A 19,065-nucleotide genomic window follows, 5' to 3' on the forward strand; every position below is an offset into this window, starting at 1 on the left:
AGTTGTGGGAAGTCTATTGCTTGATTTGAGAGCCATCTGGTGGTTGAAAACCTGAACAGCTCTAGTCCTGGATGAGTGCAGCAACAGAAGCACAGCTCAACACAGGTCAAGTATTATTTATTTGGATCAGAGAGGAATGGGAGCTTTGTGAATGGGTTAATTAATCACAGACACATACATTGCTTACATTCAACTGAAACCAAAGGTAAAATACAAAACATTAAAGTCTCAGTAGAATCCCTGTAATGTATAAAAGTGTAATATCAAACTGAATTCAGCATCACAAGAACATAGTTCATTTGCTGTTCAAGTTAGCCTTACACCAGCTCACTGAAAGAAGTCATGCAAACACAAAGCAATTAAACTTAAGTCAACATTTTGACCTTCTAAAGTTACCCTGACCTTTATACACAGACCAGCCTCACTCTCACTGCTCCCAATGAAAAATACTCCAACATACCTGAACCACCTGATCCACCTACAATCAACTCTCAAATACAACACTTCTAATACAAAACAGTGATTACATACACAGACGACAAGACAGAGCACAGCAGACAAAATACAGACTGACAGTTGACACTATGAACACAGAGAACACAGAGTTGACAGAAACACAGAATGGTGACAACAACTGATGATGACAAAGCACAGAGAGGACTGCTTTAAATCAAACATTTAGTGCAATTAAACCAAATTAAATCCAACCCATGCGATACATTACAAAAACAGAAGTACCATTCACTCTGACCAGAACTACCTATCACACAGTACTTAGGTTAGGTAAGTATCTTTTCAAATAATGTAATGCCGGGTAACAACTGAAACAAGGTTTCTGCAGGGTGCTTAAAAAAAAAACACAAAAAAGTAATGTAAAATAATTGCAGCTTAAATCTACAAGTCCAGCTTTCTTTTTCTCTTAAAATACAGGAGATTCATCTGACAGCAGGCAGGACATCAAAACTGAACACAGTGCAGATGATCCCCAGACCATGGGAACGAGCTGTCTCCACCAGGAAAAGCAAAAATTTAAATCACAAAGGCAAAGTATTTAGCCGGTTCTCCTGAGGTTATGAAAGAAACAGTTTAGTGGGACTTTCTCTTCTCCAGTTGTCTTCTCACAGACAGGTTTTCATGAGGAGTTAGCTGCATCTGCTGGGCTCAGACTGCCTCAGACAGTGTTAGTGATTCCTCTTTATCTTCCTGAAGGACTCCATCCATCCTCCAGCAGGCTCTACTTTGAATACTTCAGGGCCAGCTGCACAGGAAATAAAACAACACAAAATATCTTCATTGTAATAAAAACAATATAAACACATATTCAAATCTGAACTCTCATATTTTCAACAGCAATGGAAGAAGTACTCAGATCCTTTACTTAAGTAAAAGTACCAATAAATCAACGTAAAAAATACTCCATCACGAGTAAAAGTCCTGCATGAAAACTCTGCAACTGCAACTGCAACTCTAAAACTGCAACTCTACAACTGCAGTAAAAGTACATAAGTATTATGAGCTTGATGTAGTTAAAGTATTGCAGTAAAAGTACATAAGTATTATGAGCTTGATGTAGTTAAAGTATTGCAGTAAAAGTAGTGGTTTGGTCCCTCTGACTGATATATTATTATATATGACATCATTAGATTATTAATAGTGAAGCATCAGTGTTAGAGCAGCATGTTACTGTTGTAGCTGCTGGAGGTGGAGCTAGTTTACACTACTTATATATACAGTTAGCTAGTTTAGTCCAGTGGTTCCCAACGTAGGGGTCACCATATAAATCAGAGGGGTCGTGAGATGATTCTGATACATAAATCTATTTTCAGTTTTTTGACTTTTTCTCTAATCTTTGATTTTTGCTGAAATATTGGATCATTTGAAAATGTATTGAAATGAAACCATTTGAGAAGTTTAGAGGGAAAAATCACTATTTGGTGGAGCTGTTAACAACTCATAGACATCTGAAATGTGACCCCGACTAAGACGTCAAAAGCCAAAAAGGTTGGAAACCACTGGTTTCATCTTTAACAATGTGTTGTATTTTAAAAGCTTGTTACATTATCCATTGTGTCAAATCTTCATCTGAAGAGTAACTAAAGCTGTCAAATAAATGTAGTGGAGTAGAAAGTACAATATTTCACTCTGAAATGTAGTGGAGTGGAAGTATAAAGTAGCATCACATGGAAATACTCAAGTAAAGTACAAGTACCTCAAAATTGTACTTAAGTACAGTACGCGAGTAAATGTAGCTATTTAGTCACTTTCCACTACTTATTATAAATTATTTATCTTGTAGAAAAGGTGTATGACGTTGAAACATCTGCATGTTGAGGTAACCTTGTGAGCAGTGTCTGCAAACTGCTGGGCTTTGTGCATCAGCTCCACAGTCTTGTCCTCAGCACGAGTTAATCTGTCACCACGCTCCCCAAGAGCAACATTCACTCTGTGAACTACATTACCCATAGTGCTCCCTCTGACACGCTGCCCAGGCTGACCTGTTCATACATACAAAAGAAGAGAAACGTGTAAATGAAAATTCATTCAGGCAAACAGTCAGTGTATCACAAGTGATAAATTAATAAAATACAGTTTAGAACAGACTTTCTCACTAATAAATACGTTTCCTCCAAGTGCCAAAAAAGGTTGTGAAAGTGGTAACAGATAAAAGGTCAGAGGGTCATCAGATACATTTAGGGTTCATCCTCTAGGGACTGTCAATAAGCATTCTGACCTTACAGTGGTGCCAGCATCACTGAAGTCATGTGGGACCATGAATATGCAGACGACATGTCATGGCAATCTGTTCCAGACAAAGATATCTCAACAACTAGTGGCCATAGTGTTGACAGACTGAAGAGTGTGAAACATCACAGACCAGCTAGGTTGGTTGATGAGTGTGTCAGTATGACAATGTGAAAAGTTCCTGCTAGCTTCAAATATATTTCAGATTAAATTGTAATAAAAATAAGATTATAATAGATAATGGCCCCATAGAAGTCCTATTTACCAGCTCAGCATTCTGCTGAAATTCAAGTAAATTTACTGAACCCTGAGTCAGTAAGAGGTTATTCCCCTGTCTGATTCACTGAAGCATCATTATGTTTTATCAGTTGTACCATGTGTCACAGGTCGACTGAGGTTAAGCATGTTGCAGTGCTGTTGAAGTGTAATTTGGTGCCTTGCTGCAGCCTGGCACCTCTCCCACCCATTACACTGCCCCTGTCAGTGGGTTCAATGGTGCACCGTGCTCCCTCTCAGTCTCAGTGCTCCGGGCTTCCTAAAGACGAGCCATTGTATTGACCTCCCCGAAATAAACAAAGTCTTCTCTCATCTGACCGTCACATCACAGAGCACAGAGAAGCCTTTCTGCTGCTGCAGAGAGGTGCAGCACAGTGAGGACAATAGACAAAAAGGCAGCAGGGAAAATAACCCAGAGAGACACAAGCCCAGGATAATATGACCTGTGACAGGAAGTTGTTTTGGGTCTCAGAATAAAGAATAAGATGACATTCAAAATCCTAAATATCTATGAGAAAAGAGAGTAAAAACCAAAGCAGTCTTCCTGTGATCATTGACTCCATTAAGCACCTTGGACTGGAGATGCTAAAGCACTCCGATACCTCTTCTCTCTCTGCTAAATATCCATTTAGTGGTGAAGCTAGGAATTCTGGGCAACCTGAGAGAACATTACTCTCCGCCTCCTCACTAAAGGCTGGTCTCACAGGCTTTTGATGATACGTATTGATTAAGATCAATACAGCAATCTATAATGGCTCCATAATGGCAGGTCACTCATGTATTTTTACGCTTCAAGTCTATTTTCCTCCATTTTTCCGCCTTACTATAGTGGTTATGTTTTGGGCTTTGAGCACTGCCAAAACACAGGTGGCCTACAATTAAATACTGTGCCTGAACATATCCTGTATAGACAGACTGAAGCTGCTGCTGCTCTGCTAATGTGATGCCTACACTACACCTCCTGCACTGGCATGGAGTAATATAACATTGATTTAATTCTGTATCCATTTCAAAAAAGGTCATCATTTCCTGAGGCTCATTCAGTATCTCAAAATACATAGGAAATGGTTTGTTGCAACATTTGAAACATTGTTGCAACTGTTAGACAAAGATGAGTAACACTCTTTGGCAATATCAGTGTCACAAAAAGACATGATGCGTCGAGAACGGAAATTAACGCCAGGAGAAACAGTTAGCATCTGGCACGCCTTACAGTGTCCTGACAAAAATACTAGCATGTAAGAATGTTTCCCCCCATTTCTTGCCTAGTTGACATTTGCCATTAGACCAAATTAATACAACATATGGGTGTGACGTCACCCTCTGCTCGCACATGCCTGCTGTTCGCCCACTCACCCTCCCTCTACTGACTGGGAAGGAAAAAGACAGCAGTGTTTATCCTTTACACAACTAAATAGGTAAGAAGATACATTCTGGTAAAGTGTCATTGTTTTAGCTTTCATATCTCTGCTCATATTAAAAGTTAAGTCGGTCAAGTCTGTGGGCAGCTCTGGCTCGGAGGGAGGGCGGGTCATCCACTAATCGGAGGGTCAGTGGTTTGATCCCCAGCTCCTCCAGTCCACATGTCAAGGTGTCCTTGGGCAAGATAGTGAACCCCAGATTGTGTGTAAGTGTATGTGGGTGAGCACAGAAACACTGTGGGGTACTTTGGATAGGAAGCACTATATCACTCCTGATGAGCAGGTTGGCGCCCTGCATGGCAGCCTCTGCCATCATTGTATGAACGTGTGTGTGAATGGGTGAATGTTGGCATGTGTTGTAGAGTGCTTTGAGTGGTGGATAAGACTAGAAAAACACTATATAGATGCAGTCCATTTAAGTTCCAAAAAGACTGGATCCTACACTTCCCATAATGCAACCAATTGTAATTATATTGAAATGTATTTATTGGGACCATGTACAGTGTTAAACATAAATGTTAACATTTGATGTACTGCACCAGAGTTAGCTTATAACTAATTTTCATCTGCAGTCCCTTACAATTAAAACATATAACAGCACAATAACAAACAGTACAAAGCAAAAAACACACAGGACACATTATACAAAATACAAAGCTACACACAATAGCACATCACATACACCCACAATGTCAACTAGAAATTAATAATGTAAACTTGTCAAATTAAAGCAGGATTATTTGAGATTTTATGAGAAGACCATGAGATGAAATTTAGATTCAGTGGTTACAGAGCTGAGTAGTTTTTAGCAATCTAGATCCTCCATACCCAGTAAACCCATCACATTTTTCAAACTCTACACCCCTAGTTTGTAAAACAGACTTTCTGTTACAAATATGAAGTCTCTGGGCTTGACCTAAGATAACCTTGATGACCAATTAACTGATCTTTTATGTAAATTTGGAAGAGTTCCCCTTCAGTCACCACCTTACCTCGACTGTGTGAATGACTTTGGTTTGCAACCATCATATTCTTCACACGATTCAAGAAGGCTTTGCAGCGGTAGATGACCAAATTCATGGTGCAGGCATCTGGTAGGACGAGGACAAAATGTTACAACAACGGACATAAAGAAAGCGATTTCCAGAGCATCATAAACCTTAAAAGTCATATACCTCCTGTGAGTTTGGACTGGCAGTTGATGAACTCTGCCTGTTTGGGCGGAATGTAGCTCTTCCGTCGGGCCTGCAGGGTTCTGGATGCAGAGGCGGGTGAGTCACTGGGCCCAGCTCTGACCTCATGATGAGCGCCCTGGCTCACTCTCCTCTGATTGCTAACTTTGCCCAGTTTCCCAGCCTTGCCCAGACTCCCTGCCTTCCCCTCCCAGTAGGTCTGGCAGGCATGGTACAGAATCTGGACAAATATACACTTCTCTGCTGCGGAGCTGGCCACCCACTGATCCACAGTATTGTCAAACACCAGGTCGAATTCTGGGCTGTCCTGAACAAGCAGAGCACAGGTATTCATAATATTCAAATGTATAGACAACTTTTAAATATTTTTAACAACACTTGTAAACAAGACTGGAGCCTGCTGATAGACTTGTTTTTTTGTGTGTTTCTGACCTTGTTGGGGTTAATGCCGTTGACCTGTCGGAGTTGCTCCACTGTCCACTGGGACCTCCTGGTGAAGGTGGAAGAGCCACCAAACTGCTTCACCTTTGTAATGAAGAGCTGATGTGGCCTTGTGTTGGTCACTACACAGACAATATACAAGATCATGCGTTAAGTTCTCTTGATACGAATTTAGGGTTGCTTCTAAAATCTGATATGAAAGCTTTCAGTTTTAAAATAGAACAACTGAGGAACAATAGCTAGACAGAAGACATTGGAAAATTAACATTTTTATAATTGACTATTGATAGAAAATGATTGAGGTGGTGGAGTAAGCTGCAGAAGCAAACAGTGTTGGCATTAGAGAATCAGCAGGGTATTAGTAAGTAGAGGTGTTCAGTCTAAGAACGAGCAAATCTTTAACATGGAATCTTCCAACTGAGGTCACTCTGTTGAATTTAGCTTTTAACAGTGGAGCCTCAGTGGTGACCAGTAACAGCACTGTTCAGCCCAGCTGTGATATCCAGTATATTACTTCTTCTTTAAAAGCTCTGTTGCAGATAGATGGCTGCTGAGATATTTACCTTGTGAACAGTGCTTGTATAGGCCTAGCTTTGTACTGAACTAAATATAACAGTTCAAACCAGCAACGCACTGAACTTATCTATTGAACTGAAGACAGTGAGAAGCAGTATGGAACATCACAGAGTTTTAAACAGTGATATGTTCATTTATTGATGTTCGCACTGAAGTGCATCAACAATGAACAAACTACATAGTCAGTGACTACAACTCTTTGAACTGAACAAAACAATTTGAATCAGTAAGGTGATTCATAATTTCCACCAGCAGTAAGAACTGGTAGTCTATGAAGCCCACCTAATACATTTGTATGAATGTGATTGGATGTTATTAGTCAGCTCATAGCCGATCGACGATCCATCAATGAGCCAATGGTACTGAGCCTGAACCAACACAAAGCTTTATATTAGATATGAAAATAGTACAAATTTAATGTTAATACAACTCACAATCAATTCATAATTACAATCATAAAACATTTTTAAAAATGTCCTTTTCAAGCAAAATAATAAAAAAAATAATATCAAATGAACACACTTTGTGTTGTTGGGAAATGATACAATTCAAGGCATGAACCCACAAACGTCAATCAAAATGCAACACTGTGACGGTGCCAAATTCTTAATCTTCCATGTTCACTGACAGCACTGCTCTCACAGCTCTGACATCTCTGTACTCTCCCAAACAATGGCTGCTGTGATACTCTTCAACAATGCATCTGTTCTGGGCCAAAATAACTGAGTTTAACCTCCTAAAAAAAACAGACTTATATTTCCAAAAGTGATGCTGGAATAAGCCAAGAATGTTACACAGACTGGCCTGTTAATCTGAGAATCAGGTTTTTGCCTCTCAGATACTTCCATCAAACTACCCAGGAGTAACGCTTTTCAACTGAAACTGCTCAAACAGATGCTAACTGGACAAATGTGGAGGCCAATGGATGTAGAGGAGCTTCTACATGTTCAATTGCAAGGGATGAATTGTGGCCAGTGGTTTCTCAAAGACTGGCCCATCTGTGAGCAAATGACAAAACACATTGTTTCCTATTGCTGGTATGGTGGTGTCCTGGAAGACTAGTGACTAAGACACTGACCATTTAACTGCAACATGCCTTATTCAGTCCCAGCCAAAGACCTTTATTGCATGCCATATCACTCTCTCTCTTCATGTTCCCCGTCTGTATAAGTGAAGGCTAAATGCCACGAAATAAACTTTTATCTAATTTAAAAAAAACAGAACTGATTTAGCGTCCCTATTGGCAGGACAGCATTCATCAGCACCCTCTAAAACTGTTAAAAAATGTCTCCATAATAAGTCATTTAAATAATTCTGTGTCTCTTTCAAAGGAAGAAAACATTCTAACAACTGATGGCTATGAAACCCTATTTTGGATCAATGCTGATAGAACTAGTCTGGAATAATTATAGACTGGTTGTTTATGTATAATCAATTTTGATTGATACATTTAAAAATATATCTATAAAGTAATTAATCAAATGTATGCTTGATGCTATTAAAAAGCACTGTTAAGAACAGTTAATGATTTCTATTTCACTATTCTCTCTATACTATAAATTAATAATTCATTCATTTGTCTTCTGCTTTACTGTTTTAACAACAGATTTCATTGTGAGGCAGCTCTCTTAAATGTAATGCTATGCAGCAGTGCACTTTGTTAAACATGGCAGCATCAGAACCTGCAGCCAGTCAGCTGACAAGAGAGGATCTTTCTCACAAGACTAAACTAGTTAACCAATCAATCAGAGCTCCTGTTACTGTCCTGTAGGTTGGACTTCCTTTTCATTTTTAGTAGTGCATGTCTGGGAAATACAGATGCTCAGCTAATCTTCAGCACATAAAGAAAACCTAAAAGTCAAATTTGACCTGAAACACAGATGAATGTAGCGTAGTTTCCTTTGGCTCCAGTGGGCAGGAAGGACATCCGCTTCCTTTGCCTCCTCTTCACCTCCACTGCCACCAGCATCCGCTCATCACGGGGGATGAAGACCTCTTTGTTGATGGAAGACTGAATGTTCATTGTAGTCCCGTGACCTACTCAGGTGATGGATGGATATGACTGTGCTTGTTAGGTCTGTTTAGAGATTGGACCAGCTAGTGTGGCTGGGAAAAAAAGACAAATCAGGGTCAAACATCTATCCAGTTGCTTTCTGCCAACAAGTGTCTGTGACGAAAACAACTCAGATCACAGCCTCTACAATACAGTCATTCAACTTAGAATGATACTAATGTGTAGTTTGATTTATATGGGACAGATATAATTATATTGCAAATATTGCAAAAGATTTGATTGAAGATTGTGATTTTTTCTATGTTAGGATATTTATATGTGTAAGACAAACAGTGAGTGTTTAGTGAGCAAGATAAGATAAAAGAAAGAAATAAGATAGAAATTACTGGAGAAAATGAGTTTATCACATCAGTATTAGTGTATGTATCAGCCAATTAAGTAGCAAGACATGTCAGCACAGAATTGCTGTCATTTAGAAGTGCCTCCATTAAATAATTTGTACATACTTACACAGTTTAAAATGGTCAAAATTGTTAAATAATCAAATTTAAGGGATTCCTGTTAAAATGTTGATTTATTTTATGTTTGTATGTCAGTAGATGTACTGTATTTGTGTATATCAAAATGAGTTATGACAGAAATACATTTTAAACACTTATGACATGAAGTCCAGCATAAAATATATTGTCGATCGATCATTTTGTATCATTATACAATAAGAAATTATAAAGTTACAACATTTTACCATAACTTTCCATCTCCAGAGTTTAGTGTCTATAGATTTTGCGTGGTATAGCCAAATGTTTATTATCTCAGTTTTGACTTTTGAAGTTCAGGTGTTGCTGTTCTACATTTTCATAAAATGTATTTATTACAGTGATAATAGTGTTTCAATATAAAGATGCCCAAAAGTAGCGAATAAAGTCTTCATCTTTATACTCACAAGAGTGCGTTCATGATTCTAAGCCAAGGCTCGAAAATTGAGAAACATACTGTAGGTCGAAACGATTTGAGTTACCTGTTCTTGTCCTGCTCTCCGCCAAGAAATGTGACGCTTCAATCTTCTAGTGGCTTCTGGTACAGGGAGGTTTCTAATTAGTTCAAAGTGTTATTAGTAGCCTGTTAGATTAAATCAATATTTCCACAGATTCCGTCATGAATTTATACCCTGGCGGGCACACCGAGCGGCGTGCCTTGCTGTGAAGGCGCACACACGCCGCGGTCCATCCCATTTGAAGAGGCTGACATGCACACGTGGACGTGAGAGAACAGTCACCATCTGTGTCACGCGCGCGCGCGCACACACACACACATACACACACACACACACACACACACACACACACACACAAACACAAACACAAGGCTCCGCACATTGTAATTGGACGCACCCGAGCGTCTAACATTTCTCTTCTGTGTTCCTGTTTGTAATAATAATAATAATAATAATAATAATGATAACAATAATAATAATAACTTTATTTGTGTAGCACCTTTCATACAAGAAATGCAGCTCAAAGTGCTTTACAGCTAAATAAATTACATGTACTAACTGCTTCACATGAAAAGGACAAAGTAAAAAATATTATTGTAACATAAGATGAAAAATAAAACCCACTTGATAACATTAATAAAAAAAAGAAATAAGAGAGAAAATAAAGAGAAAATACAATACATAGAATGCGTACATCAGTGGTGGTAATTTGAGATTTAATAAGCGAAAACTCATCAAGTATTTTGCCATGCGCACTTTCACATATCTGCCGTATTTCTCTCTTCCCATCCTGATCGCTTTGTAACGGAGCCGATGAGAACATTTCCTGCTGCGGCTGCTGCTGCTTCATATTAAAAGCTTTCCAATGACAAGCCAATGGAAGGCTTTTAATGTGAAGAACTTATAGGAAATGAAACGTGTTTATCGCTGAGTTAGCGGAACTTTTCTTCAATAAAAACAAGTCGACGCAACAACATATTTGGAGCCTGTTTGTTGAACATTAGAGGTAATGCAGGGAGGAATAGTACAAGCAGAACCAGCCACAGTGATGATGATGTTTGATGAAGAGCTCCAGATGACCAGCACACCTCCAACAGGTAAACTACTTATTTTAGATTCGAGACCTCATTTTACAGTGATAAACTACTTCAATCTGTCAGCAAACAGATGCTATATTAGCCTACTGATTGTGTGCCCTGAGTTGTGTAGAGTCTCTTGAGGAGTTTACAATGTGGGGTTGTTGTAGATTTCATTTTTCTGAACAGCTACTCCTCCTGTTTTCTCAACTGCTCTTTCCAAGTTCAAGAATGAACATCGAACTTCAGTGTAAATGCTACTTTCACTATAGGGTTATAGATATGGGTCAAATATATCTAATAGCTTAATTCATTTGCTATATTTTAATTATAGTACTCAAATAACATAAAGTAGTACAAAGCAAATGTTTGGTGACTGGAAAGGTGTGCAGATACATGCAGCATGTGGATCTTTGAAGAAAACACTGTCTTAGTCAGTCTAAGCCTGAGGTGAAGGAAAGGCTGGACACTAGTCTGACTGGGAAATATAGTTTAAAAACTGCTGCTTCATGAGACATCAAGCACCGATCACAAAAAACAAAATAATTGACATGTAGCCTAAAAACAAAACTGTGATGTGTGTCGCCACAGAGAAGTGCACATTAAAGTAAAATAATAACACATAAAGGAATAAAACCACACCATGAACAAAGCAAACAGCTTTGATTGACAGCTGTGAGCTCAGATTCTGAATAGAGATGAACTCTGCTGAACTTGTTAGCTCAGTTTCTTCTGATGTAATCACACATCACAGGTTCAAGTCCTGTTTGAGTAATGTGAATTTATTTTGTATTATAAATGCTGGAATTTAATATAAAAGATGTGTAAGAAACAACATGACATTAAAAGATGTAAAGTATCAGAATAAAATAATTAACATTTTCTAGGAAGTAATAGCCTGTGAAAGGTGAAAATACTATTTAAATGCCCTCAGATTTGCTGTCTGGCTCTCTTCTATTTTTAACAGATGGATTTCTGGGTGTCTGTTTCTTTGTGAGAAAATCTTTCTTACTATGAGGCTACAGCTATGGCTGTATTTTATTGCACGTCATTTAAAAGCATGTTCTGACTGGACTGTAAGTTTTCTGCAGATACTTTAGGATTTTAGATTATAAGTACACAGTAAGAACACCTGGCTAGTTAGCATGAGGAACAATGGCTGACATGTTTACCGGACAAAGAGAGTTCTATGACTGCCCATGAAAAAATCTAAATAGAAGCAAACACTGTGACACAAACAGAGAAGAAACACAGATACCTCTAAATGACTGAATGGAGACCAGAGGGGAGGTGTACGTCCCTTTATTTTAATGAAAAATCAAAGATCTATCAAGGTAAAGCACCACATCATCCGAGAAGTATCAGTACAGCGAGGGTAGAAAGAGTGAGCAACAGAATGACAGTGTGCTTGTGTGCAATGAAGGGTTATTCATTTTAATCAGTTCATTTCAATGAAAGATCATGTTGATGTGAGCTGTAGTTCAACATTTGATGTGTTTCATTCTAAAATAGTCAATGGCACTTTGCAAAATAATTTATATATTATTATATTTACTTTCACCAAATAATGACTTTAGGTTACAATAACTTACTTTATTCCAAATATTGATCTACAGCTATCTGAAATTTTATTTTCAACTTACTGAAGAGAAGGAAAATGAACCTCAGTCACAGTCCAAGGCAATAAAAAGCTGCTGGGTGGAGAGTACCCCAACATCACAACACCACCTCTGTCTTCAGTACAGTAGGGCACACTACTCTCTAGAGTGCATGTTCATGATGCTTAGATATGGCACGGGTCATGGTAGGCGTAAGGTGTTCCATATGGAGAAGAGTGTTTACCAGAAAGATGTGTAAACAAGGACAGATAGAGCTGTTGGTAGGCAGCAGTAACATCAGTAGTAACATTACACAGGAGCAGAGAGGGAAACACCAGCAGTGATTGTCAATAACCAGGCTGCCACCCAGTGCTGCAAACAATGCTAACCTGTCTCTGCAATTTATAATCATAATGCAACTTTATGCATCAGCAATTTATGTTCAGGGAGAATTGTTATGCCACTTATTATGCATATTTGCAACCTCATCTTTTAGTACCGATGCAAAAAGTAGTGTGGCTTTTAATTTATATGTGGATTCCCACCCCATTTTACTGTTTAACTGTATTCAGCACTTTCCTCTATCCTTTACATACAATAGTGCTATTAGTTGCTGAACCTTCAATTCAGGCTCATTGTTGTCCGTTTTTACCAGCGTTGACAAAAGTATAAACATTAATCCAAATCTCTGATGGTTAGCAAATTATTATCATCTTACGGTATACAATGTTATTATCATGAAGACAGATAGGAAAATAGAAAGTGAAAAGAAAACTGAGGGAGGAAATGCATAGGAGGTGCTGATAATGTGCTAGAATGACTTAAGTCATTTTATAAATCATGATGTTTGATGTTTGAATTATGGTATTTTTACTAAATAATGGTAAAGTTGCTTTTTTTATATCAACATAAAAAATGAGGTGCCTTAACTTAATGACCTTATCCACCATAACCACGCTCAAGTGTAAATCCAGGTATTGTAGGAAGAACGACTTGAATAACAGAAAGTGAACATTCAGCATTACATTTCAAACTGAAAACATAATGCATAGAAACACAATTCAAAGATATGGTGTCGCTGTTACATAAACAATCATGCTTTGGTGAACCACATCTTTCTAATCAAATTGACTTCATTGTTTGAGCTGCAGGTGGCCAGTGAGGAAAATGCTTAAATAACTTTATTACATAAACCTTTCTTGGAGGCAGAATCATTTCATCAACTGAACTTCACCTCACTGGGCAGAGCCGAGACCTGACCCTCTACTTTGCCACCCTGAAACATTTAGTGTCCAGCTGCGTCCACAGGCTTCACCTCCAGATGTTTTTAGGCATAAAACTAATTTACTAAAGGGAGTAAGGTACATATACACCAAGTATGAAAATCAAACAGAAAAACTGTATTGTAAACATGTATCACGACAAAATAATAAACATAAATGTAAAAATAAAAAATGTCAAGCTTCACATATGGCAAGTTTAAATGTTTCTCAGTTCCTCATTAATGTTTTAAATGTAATTAAACCCTGTAGAATCTGCAGGTTCTAAATGTTTGTCTGCATGCTCATTTCTCCATGTCTCAGCAATTGAAGCACATGGCACATATCCATATCATGCTTTGTTTGAACCTAAGTGTGATTTTAATTCCTTAAAAACTAAAAATTCTTAAAGATCAACAAATAAATGTGTATAAAATATTCTTAGATGTCACTTTTTCCATGGATATCAAACCTTGGTCACTATTTTATTTAGAATCTTTGACCCTGGTCTGATATGAATGATATTTGGTGAGTTGCCTCAGTACAAAGAGCAGTCAAGTATCAAATCATATGCAATATGAGATTTTAGTTTAGTTTGTGCCTGATATTTGACTGACATTAAAGTCAGACATCCTGCCGTTATCTACAAGAACAACCATGGTCTGTTGGCAACTCACAAACATTTGGCCACCAGTTTTTATCACCTAAACAATCAGTATTATGTTCTTAATTCCTAATAGATAGTTCATTCCATGTAAACATGATGATATGACACATGAGTTGGTGTGCAGAGTAGAGCTGATGCTTCAGTCAAAGCTTCAAAGTTAAAGCTCCATTAAGTGATGTTTTTCACATTAAAGGACAGTTTCAGATTGTAATTCCTCCTCTCCATACTGGCCATGAAGTGATCACCTCCTGAGGCTGAGTGTCCATATAGTGTTTTTTTTCTGAGTGAGGAGAGAGTGTATGTGGCTGCCTAGAGAAAAAGTGCTCTTTTTTCAGAGTGCTCCAACTTTTTTGTGCGTCTAGTTGAAAATCTCTGAACTTTTCAGAAAGGCGCTGGTGTTGTCACTGTCGCCCCTTTTCAGGCAACCAATCATCTCTCTATGTCTCTTTATATAAAGCAAGGAATATCTGTCTGTCTGTCTGTAAGTATGTATGTATGTATGTCCTTCGCATATCTCAAGAACTGTTTATCCAATCTACTTCATATTCGGCAGGTGCATTGCTGGGGATACAAGGGAGTGCAGTGTCAAAATTTGGTGCCATTTGGACACGCAATATGTTTAATATTAATAAACTTGAAATAAACAAGCAAACCACCAGTCACTCAGTTCTGCACCAGCAGGTGGGGCTTCTGGGCTCTGCTATTGCATGTCATGGTCAGAGCTGTACAACCCACCCATGAGAGAAAGGAGGAGACGACATCTCTCTTCGTTTGATAACGTTAACGTTAGGCTTTGTTGTGGGATTCTGACTCATTTGAAAAAAGGAGAGAAAAAGAGAGAGAGGGCGAACGAACTAAGCATAAGAATGAGCGACAGAGAGACAGCACTGGTGAGGAGTGACAGCAGTGAGAAGCTTTCTCTGAGAGAGAGAGAAAGCCTGTGAATTACAGAAATAAAGCGTTGGGTTTCCCCGACTCATTTTAAAAAAGACGAGAAAAAGAGAGAGGGGGCAAGTGAACTGAGGGGGAACTGAGGGTGAGTGGCTGTGTGAGGCAGAGGGGCAGAAGTTGCTGCAGCAACATATAATAATAACGAGAGGAAGACAAACAGTGCAACAAAATTTAAACGGGCCAGAAGTTATTTCGCATTTCGTCCTGTGGCTCTTTAATTATTTAATGAATTTAATTATTCAGCTCTCTGTTACTGCAGTTATCCTCTGGTAAAATGTTTTTTTAAACATTAAATAAAGTGCAACCGGAGCCGTTACTGAACCTGTCCGACCACAGCTCTGCAGCTCTGCAGCTCCACAGCGGTCAGAGCTGCTACAGCAGTGGACCTGTCAGCTGAACCTGCAATGCAGCTCTGCCGAAACTGGCGTTTAGGCTCTGCAGCAGACAGCTTCAGCTATCAACTTCAGCTGACAGGACCTGTCTACTGCAGAGCAGCAGCCGACCTGTCAGCTGAAGTTGTCCGCTGCAGAGCAGCTCCACCTAAATGCCAGTTTCGGCGGAACAGGTTCAGTTTCGGCAGAGCTGCTCCACAGCAGACAGCTTCAGCTGATAGACAGGACAGGCAGTTTCGGTGGAGCTCTGGTTACACCGCAATTAAACGTTTTTAAACAAGATTTTACCAGCTGATAACTGCAGGAACAGACAGCTGAAAAGTTGAAGAGCTGCATGGCGAGAAGCGAGGAGGATTTCTGTTGTTTTTGTTGCTGCCGGCAGCTTTTCCTCCCGCAGACAGTCACAGATGGAGAGAAAAATCATGTTATTTGGAAAGATGTAGGTGTCTCAGCAGCTTGGCTCGATGATCGTTGTTTTGAGCAATAACCGCCTTTTTGTGAATCCCCCAAATCTCTATAAACGAGCTGGAGAGAGCAAAATTAGCATGACACATAGAGCCACAATGGCTGCATTTTTGGGAAATATATCAGGTTCAAATGAACCAGAGTTTTCCTTTAAGTAATCAAGTTACTTTTAATATAAGTATACATGCAGCAGATCAGTAACCAGATTTTTTCCTCTACCCTAAACCTTATTTTGGAAGCATGGCTCACTGATTTGAACTGTATCAGTGATAGAAGATAGCTGCTTCCAGAACTTCTTTTCTTTTTTTGTTGTGCGTGTTGGAGGTGACAGTGCAGCGAGAGGACAGACAGACAGAACAGCTCTTCCTCACAGCATGAATGTGTGCCAGTTTAACATGCTCAGTGGTGGAAACCCACTCATTTACGCTACTTTGTGTTAGTTTCAGTTTTACTCTGATAAATTTACTCAAATTTACTTGGAATTGAATTGAATTGAATTGAATTATTTTAAATACAAAAATGTTTTGCTACATGCTCTGCTCTGATACTTTTCTTGTTAAGCACTTGCATGTATGTAAAAAGCTGAGTAGAAACCTGTACACATGTTACCTGTACACATGGCAGAGATACTGGGGCTCTACAGCAGAAATCAGGTTACTCTTATCTCCCACCTGCATTAGATTCTTGTTTACATGACATTTAGAAGTCATCTTACAGGAGAAAGCAGACTGTAATCCGGGTAGCTGTGCATAGCTGTGCAGAGTTAGGCAAGTGTTTGTTAATACAGTATATTAGCCATAAGACAAGCTGATAGTATATCACAGCTCTATTGCAGGGAGTGTATTTTGAAAGTCTTTCTGCCCCCTAGTGGTCAAAATCACTTAATGCTGTTTTAACTGGGATATTTTGTCAGATTGTTTCTGATTCTCTGTAAAGTATTCTGGTTTTAAGATTCAGTTTCTGTGTAGTGCATTGTGTTGGAAAATAATTCCCTTATGACAGCTGTCCTTCTCTAAAATAAGACAGCTACATGATCACTTATCAGATCAGATTTTGAGAAATCACAGGAGTGACATATACATCAGAAGGTTAGTCCTGGAACAAGCATGGGGGCTAGAGCTTCAGCACCACATCGACAGTCTAGAAACTGGACGACCAATGGACAGAGCTTCATAGTGAGACAGGTAACCATCAGCGGGAGCGTAACTGATACAGTCAAACACAGCAGGGTTGATGCTGAGAGAGAAAGGACCAGGAAACAGAGGACAGGCTTTGAGAGCAAATACTTCACTGAGGGCTGGGTCTGGGCACAGTATATGTCCGCTCAGTCAAAGGTCACATCGAGGTTAGAGTGTGTAAACTGGGAGGAATTTAGATGTAGTGTGAAATCAGTGATTGTGTGTAATTGTGTGTATGTGTGGGTCAATTCATTTTCAATTCACTCAATTATAACAGTCATTCCAGTTTTGCTCTGCTAGCAGTGTGTGAAGCCAAGGACTGCCGATATTACAACGAAATCATTCAACCAAACTGAAATTTTAGTTGCCATCTGTGATCCCACCATGTACAAAAACTACAGCTTTCATTTTCATGTTTTAAAACATGTCATTACTGCCAAAAATTAAAAGTAAAACTTCACCGACAAATCATTCTGTAATTCCAATATTTCACGTTTCAGAAATGTATTTTAACAGTATATTAAATAATATTTTTTATATTTAGCACTTTTCAAAACTGTATGAAGCACAGATTATTTTCTAATTATACAGAAATTCCAAAATGAAGAATGAAGTCTCTCTTTATATCCCATGGTGTAGGCTTTCATTTTTGTTTCAAAAAGCATGAATAGAAAGTGAATTGACCCTAGTGATGGATGGCTCCATGTGTTAGTTTGCACTTATGTTATGAGGTGTCCGTGTTGTCTTCTTCAGTTTCAGGCGGCTCTTGTGGTCTGTACATGAAGGTGAGGAGGAACAGAGCAACATCATAAGAGCACCAGTAGGCTGTGTGTGAGGTCACTGCTGACCAATAGCGGCTCTCCACCAAGCCTTCTCTCAGCTCAAAGTCGATGCGTCTCTCCAGTTCCACTGTAACACAGAGAAAAGAAGACGTTAGTATCAAGTAGCATACAGTGTCATAAGAAGATATTTTCCTTAGTAGTTTCTTTTCCTTTGAAAATCAAAAATTTAGCTTCATTTAGTTATTTGAAGATAAACTTAGCACCACGCTGAAAAGCACTGTTTTGCTGGTTGAATCCAAATATCCATCCTGCAGACTGAAGGACTGAGCCTTCACAGACTTCAGTCGTGTGGTCACAGTGACAGTAATGTCACAGTCATGATGTTAAGTCTGCAACTGTGCCGGACCAAGAGGGATAAAATTCACTACATGATATAAAGACAGCAATCCTCAATCATGTCCATGTAAATTAATCCAAGAGCTCACAATTTATGCAAGATGCACTGCATGTGCAGGGAGTGCTGTTTAGACAAATAACGGCTGGTACACTATGGACTGTAAAACTATTCCTTTAAATGAGCACTGATTGCTAATATTCAGATCAAACCTGCAGCTGGAGATTGTAGGTTGTTTTTTGCTGGATCAACCTTTGACTGTCTGACTCTGCAGATTATAAACTAATTCAAATTATTCAGGCTATACATATTCTGTGTGTAATATCAAACCTCACTACATCACTAAACTTAAACTTCTAAAGTCAAAGTTCATTTTGTTATTATCATCATCATTATTATTATTATTATGCTTTTCTTTTACATCATATCATTTACAGTATATAACAAAACTGAGTGCACCCTTGTGCAATATCACTAAAATGTTAGGTGATTCAAAATGGTATCATCTTACAATAATTGTAGTATTTTTAGGGTGGAGTTCTAGTCAAAAATAAACAGGTTAGATAGACTAAATTGAATATACAGGCCTAAAAGTACAACCTCAATGCAACAAAACTGAGTAAGCCTGTGACCACTGAAACAAAAA

General features: G+C 38.7%; 2 protein-coding genes across 3 annotated transcripts in view; both read right to left on the reverse strand.

The window, feature by feature from the left end:
- Positions 1-101: 101 nt before the first annotated feature.
- stxbp6l (syntaxin binding protein 6 (amisyn), like) lies at positions 102-9,910 on the reverse strand. Of its 2 annotated transcripts, XM_042390758.1 has the most exons (8): positions 9,831-9,910; positions 9,682-9,737; positions 8,519-8,755; positions 6,065-6,195; positions 5,615-5,939; positions 5,432-5,530; positions 2,338-2,495; positions 102-1,258 (listed from the first exon to the last, which is right to left on the reverse strand). In XM_042390758.1, the coding sequence occupies exons 3-8, from the start codon at positions 8,670-8,672 to the stop codon at positions 1,235-1,237; spliced, it is 891 nt and encodes a 296-aa protein (XP_042246692.1). In that variant the 5' UTR covers positions 8,673-8,755; positions 9,682-9,737; positions 9,831-9,910; the 3' UTR covers positions 102-1,234. The 2 variants fall into 2 exon arrangements, with proteins under 2 accessions (XP_042246692.1, XP_042246691.1); XM_042390757.1 differs by having other exon boundaries at positions 9,682-9,889.
- A 2,114-nt stretch (positions 9,911-12,024) lies between these two features.
- Positions 12,025-19,065, reverse strand: part of ddhd1b (DDHD domain containing 1b) — a 35,744-nt gene continuing 28,703 nt past the window's right edge. Inside the window, exon 13 of the mRNA XM_042390543.1 lies at positions 12,025-18,152. Within this exon, the coding sequence (XP_042246477.1) occupies positions 17,968-18,152 (185 nt within the window). The 3' untranslated portion in view covers positions 12,025-17,967. The remainder of the gene's footprint in view (positions 18,153-19,065) is intronic.

The sequence above is a fragment of the Thunnus maccoyii genome, chromosome 17, assembly GCF_910596095.1.
Source record: "Thunnus maccoyii chromosome 17, fThuMac1.1, whole genome shotgun sequence".
Taxonomy (NCBI): domain Eukaryota; kingdom Metazoa; phylum Chordata; class Actinopteri; order Scombriformes; family Scombridae; genus Thunnus; species Thunnus maccoyii.

Bases quoted from the DNA above. Each gene is read 5' to 3' on its own strand.
- stxbp6l (XM_042390758.1), bottom strand. From the start codon at position 8,672: ATGAACATTCAGTCTTCCATCAACAAAGAGGTCTTCATCCCCCGTGAT. The intron at 6,196-8,518 runs GTCAAATTTGAC...TTGTCTGTGTAG, and splicing joins TACATTCATCTGTGTTTCAG to TGACCAACACAAGGCCACAT. The intron at 1,259-2,337 runs GTTACCTCAACA...TTTCCTGTGCAG, and splicing joins TTGCAGACACTGCTCACAAG to CTGGCCCTGAAGTATTCAAA.